Consider the following 4,452-nt stretch of genomic DNA (forward strand, 5'->3'; position numbering starts at 1 on the left):
TAGAGGAAAGCAAAGATAGCTCAATACATCCCCAAATGCAAACCTCATCCAAAGGAAGTTCTAACCTAATTATACAAAGGAAAGAAGTTAGGAAGGAAGACAATAATGAAAGAAGGGAATACATGAGGAGATAGCTAACGATACACCAAGATTTCGTAGGACAATGCCAAGCATGTTTTAAGACTTAGACCTGATTGGATGGTCGAACCGTTCAACCTAGGAATTAGAAGGAATTCTAATTTTTTTAAACCCTAGTTCCATATTTTTGAAAAATAGGAAGAACCAATCAAAACTTGATGGAACCATTGAAAACCAATCAGGTTTCAACGATCCAACTAGTTTCCATGACCCGCTCAGGTCACTAAATCTGATATAGGCACTTATAGCCCAGGCCAATGGAGTGGACATGCGTGGCGAGAGGTGGCATGCAAAGCAGACCCAATGAGAGCGCGCGTAGAGCAGAGGCTGACGCGTGACATAGGGCCAATAGCGTGGCCGCATGCGGCGGCCTGATGGCCGCGCGCTCAAGGCCAGACCACATCCTGGCCGTCCGCATTCACCTACCTCCAGGCAAACTCCAGTATAAATAGGGAGTGACCCCCCAATGTAAACATCTAGACTCTCTACAACTAAGAACTTTCTTACCTCCCTTGTGGCCTTGTCTGAGCATCCCAACCTCACCCTTGCCCACCTCCTGTCACTCCCGTGCTAACTTAACCATCGGAGTCCTCACCTTGAGTCAGGACCTGAGGCCTCTGACATTCTCTCTCTCTACAAGTCTGACCCACCGGCCCTCGGCCACAACAGATCGCGGACACATCAGTCAACCCTCGGCTCGGAAGCAGAATTACCTTGTTGCCTTCAGCCCATCCAAGGTAGCAACAATTGGCACCGTAGTCAACTGAACTTTCACTCTAAAAAACTAACTCCTAAGCTTCAGCTAAGATGGCAAGGAACACCAGGAATGCTCAGAACTTGGTCATGATGGACCAATTCCAAGCGGTCCTCGACAACCTCGCATAGAGGTTGGATGAGGTGGGGCTCCCGGTAGGAGGCTACCCTCAAGGTGGCCGCCGAGCTGGAAGCCTAGGGCATCATGGCAGACAAGTGTCTATAGACCCGCTGGCCATCGGCCCAGTCGGATCCAATAGGGCCGACCCCTCAGAGTCCAACGGTATCCGACGTGCCAGTCAGCTGCCGAGGACCTCCTGGCCCCTAGCCAACAAGGGGTTGAATCAGTGCAGTCTCACGATCACCACCGAGACCAAGGACACCGCAGCCGACGAGAAAGCCTACAAGGATGAAGGCGGGCGATCGGGCCACCATAGCCCTCCTTCAAGGGCCAAGGGCCGACACTGCGCCTCTACCTCTCATGTCTTAGACCTCTACGATCTCTTGAACGATAGGCAGACCAAAAGGAATGGAAAGGTACTCACATCAAAGTACTCGGGGAATCGGGCAGACCCATTCCACGACCAGGAAAACCAGGACAAGGCCCAAGCTCCCATCGACCAGAAGATCGTTGACCTGTAGGTGCAGTTCGGAACCGTCAAAGACAAACACTGCCAGGTTAAAGAGAGTCGAGTTGATGCCTCAGGAAGCCAAAACCCATCGTCCGAGAAAATGGACTTCTTCACCACCGACATCACCTCGGAACCCCTCCCACCGCACTTCAAAACTCCAACGCTCGAGATGTGCAGTGGAACCTCCGATCCGGATGACCACTTGGAAAGTTTCAAGGCACTCATGCTCCTCTATGGGTATTCCCTTAACGTGCCAGACCTTTCAGGCGACCTTCAAAGGGGCGGCTCACCGATGGTTCTCTGGACTCCCCCCTCGATCCATCAGCTTGTGGGAGTAGTTCACCAGCCTCTTCCTTGCTCATTTCATCAGTAGCCGACAATGCCAAAAGAGTGTCGTCTCTCTTATGACCGTGCTACAAAAGCGTGAGGAGAGGTTGCGGTCCTACATCAACCGCTTCAAGAAGGAGGAGCTCAAGGTCCAAGACCTCGACTTCATGGTCTTCATGCACGCAGCCATCAACAGCCTCCTTCTGAGCTCGGCCCTCAAGTGCTTCGTTGCTAAGACTCCACCCAAGTCCAAGGCAGAATTTTTGAAGAAAACCCAGAAGTACATTGCCGTCAAGAAGGCCTCGGTTGGGTACCATTAGGAGGAAGCAGCCAACCAGCACCGTGGAGGCCTGGAGAAGAAGAAGGAATGGAAACGGCTGCAACGGCAACAACAACAACAACAACAAAGACAACAAGAAGCCACCAGCCTCGGCCCTGGCTTATAACAAGTATATGCCACTCAACTCCACCCGAACACAAATCCTAATGCAAGTAGGGAAAGAGGAGTATGTGAAGTGGCCCGAGAAGATGAAGAGGAACCCTAAGAGGGGTAATCTGAAGAAGTACTACAAGTACCACCGCGGCACCAGCCATGACACCGAGGACTGCTATGAACTAAAGAATGAGATCGAGTCCCTTATCCGCAATAGTTACCTGAAGCAGTACACAAGCGGCAAGGCCGACGCCTCGTCCTCCCAACAATAGCAGTAGTTAGCTAGCATCATCGACATCATCATCAGGGGCATGACCTCAGGTGGCTCCTTGGCCTCAGCACAAAAGGCCTATGCCAAGTAGCTGAAAATCCAAGGGCCGGCTCCCAAGAAACTGAAGCAAAGTGAGGCCCTCACCTTTACAGACGAGGACTTGAACGGGATCTTAGTCTCCCATGACAGCGCGCTGCTGGTGTCAGTCGTCGTTGCAAATTTCATGGTGAAGAGGATATTGGTCAGCAGAGGCTCCTCAGCCAACATCCTCTTCTACGACGCCTTCGAGAAGATGAAGCTGGCACCCGAGCGCCTCCAGCCCATCGACATGCCACTCGTCAGCTTCTCCGAGAATGTTGTCAAAACGGAGGAAAGAATCACCCTACCAGTTACACTAGGAATAGAACCTCGGAAGGTGACAAGAATGAATGAGTTCCTAGTCGTGAAGATCGGCTCCCCTAACAACGCCATCATCAGGCAGCCGACTCTCCATGCACTCAAGGCAGCCATCTCCTCTTATCACCTTGCTCTCAAGTTCCCCACCAAACACAACATCAGAGTCATCCGAGGGGACCAGCAAACTGCTCACCAGTGCAATGTGGTAGCACTAAAGGGCAAGAACAAAGAATCTTTACCATGATGGCCTCGACATCAGGGAGGAGCCAGCGAGCCGAGGACCTCATCTCGGTGGCCCTAGACAAGGTCGAGCCCAAGAAAACGGTTCGCATCGGGTCCAACCTTCCTCCAAACAGCCTTTCCGAGCTAGCTGAGCATGGACCTAAGCTCTAAGCCAGTTCGGTAGAAGAAGAGGAACTTTGCCAGGGAGTGATGGAAAGCCATAGGAGAGGAAGTTGACAAGCTACTCGACGTCGGCTTCATCCGAGAGACCTTAACCGAGCCTACTCCAAAGATAGTTTTCCTTTACTGAGGATAGAGGACCTCGTCGACGCCACCGTAGGGTATGAGCTACTCAGCTTCATGGATGCCTTCTCTAGACACAATCAGATCAAGATGCACCCCGAGGATGAGGAAAAGACCTCGTTCATCACCGAGTATGGCACATATTGTTACAAGGTCATGCCCTTCGGCCTTAAGAACGTCGGGGCCACCTACCAACGCCCAGTGAACAAAGTCTTCAAGCACTAGATGGGGAGAAACGTCAAAGCCTATGTGGACGACATGGTTGTGAAGAGCCTAAAGGCCGACCAACGACTTAGCCGAGACCTTCGACACTTTGCAGAAGTACAACATGAAGCTCAACCCCAGCAAGTGTGCCTTCGGCATCACCTCGGGCAAGTTCCTGGGCTTCGTCACCATGTAGCAGGGTATAGAGGCCAACCCAGAAAAGATCCACGCTATACTTGACATGGCACCACCTTAGTCAATTAAGGAGACATAGAGGCTCACCGACCAAGTGGTTGCCCTTAGCCGCTTCATTTCAAAGTCGGTTGACCACTGCCTGCCCTTCTTTCGAGCCACCAAGAAATTAAAGGACTTTCGATGGACGAACGAGTGCCACTTTCAAGGAATTGAAGTCCTACCTCACCTCACCTCTCCTACTCACTCGGCCACTTCTAGGAGACGTATTGTACCTGTACCTCTCGGCAGACGAGGCCATCAATTTAGTTTTGATAAGAGAAGATAGAGTGCAAAGGCCTATCTAATATGTTAGCAAGGTCCTTTGTGACACCAAGACCCGATACCCCGAAGTGGAGAAATTGGCCTTTGCCTTGGTGATCTTGGCTAGAAAGCTCAGGCCGTATTTCCAAGCCCATACCATCATGGTCTTGACTGACCTACCTTGGCTGACTCCAAAAACCTTGGGATGACTGACCAAAGGGGCCATCGAACTATCTAAATTTGATCTACAATACCAATCGACGCCTACAATCAAAGCA

General features: G+C 51.3%; 1 protein-coding gene across 1 annotated transcript; it reads left to right on the top strand.

The window, feature by feature from the left end:
• The first annotated feature begins 2,777 nt into the window (after window positions 1-2,777).
• LOC148867139 (uncharacterized) lies at window positions 2,778-3,194 on the top strand. Its single transcript, XM_088976468.1, has one exon. The coding sequence runs from the start codon at window positions 2,778-2,780 to the stop codon at window positions 3,192-3,194; it is 417 nt and encodes a 138-aa protein (XP_088832594.1).
• The last annotated feature ends 1,258 nt before the right edge of the window (window positions 3,195-4,452 follow it).

Source organism: Nelumbo lutea, chromosome 3, assembly GCF_056320005.1.
Source record: "Nelumbo lutea isolate HS-2025 chromosome 3, American lotus-T2T, whole genome shotgun sequence".
NCBI classification, from domain to species: domain Eukaryota; kingdom Viridiplantae; phylum Streptophyta; class Magnoliopsida; order Proteales; family Nelumbonaceae; genus Nelumbo; species Nelumbo lutea.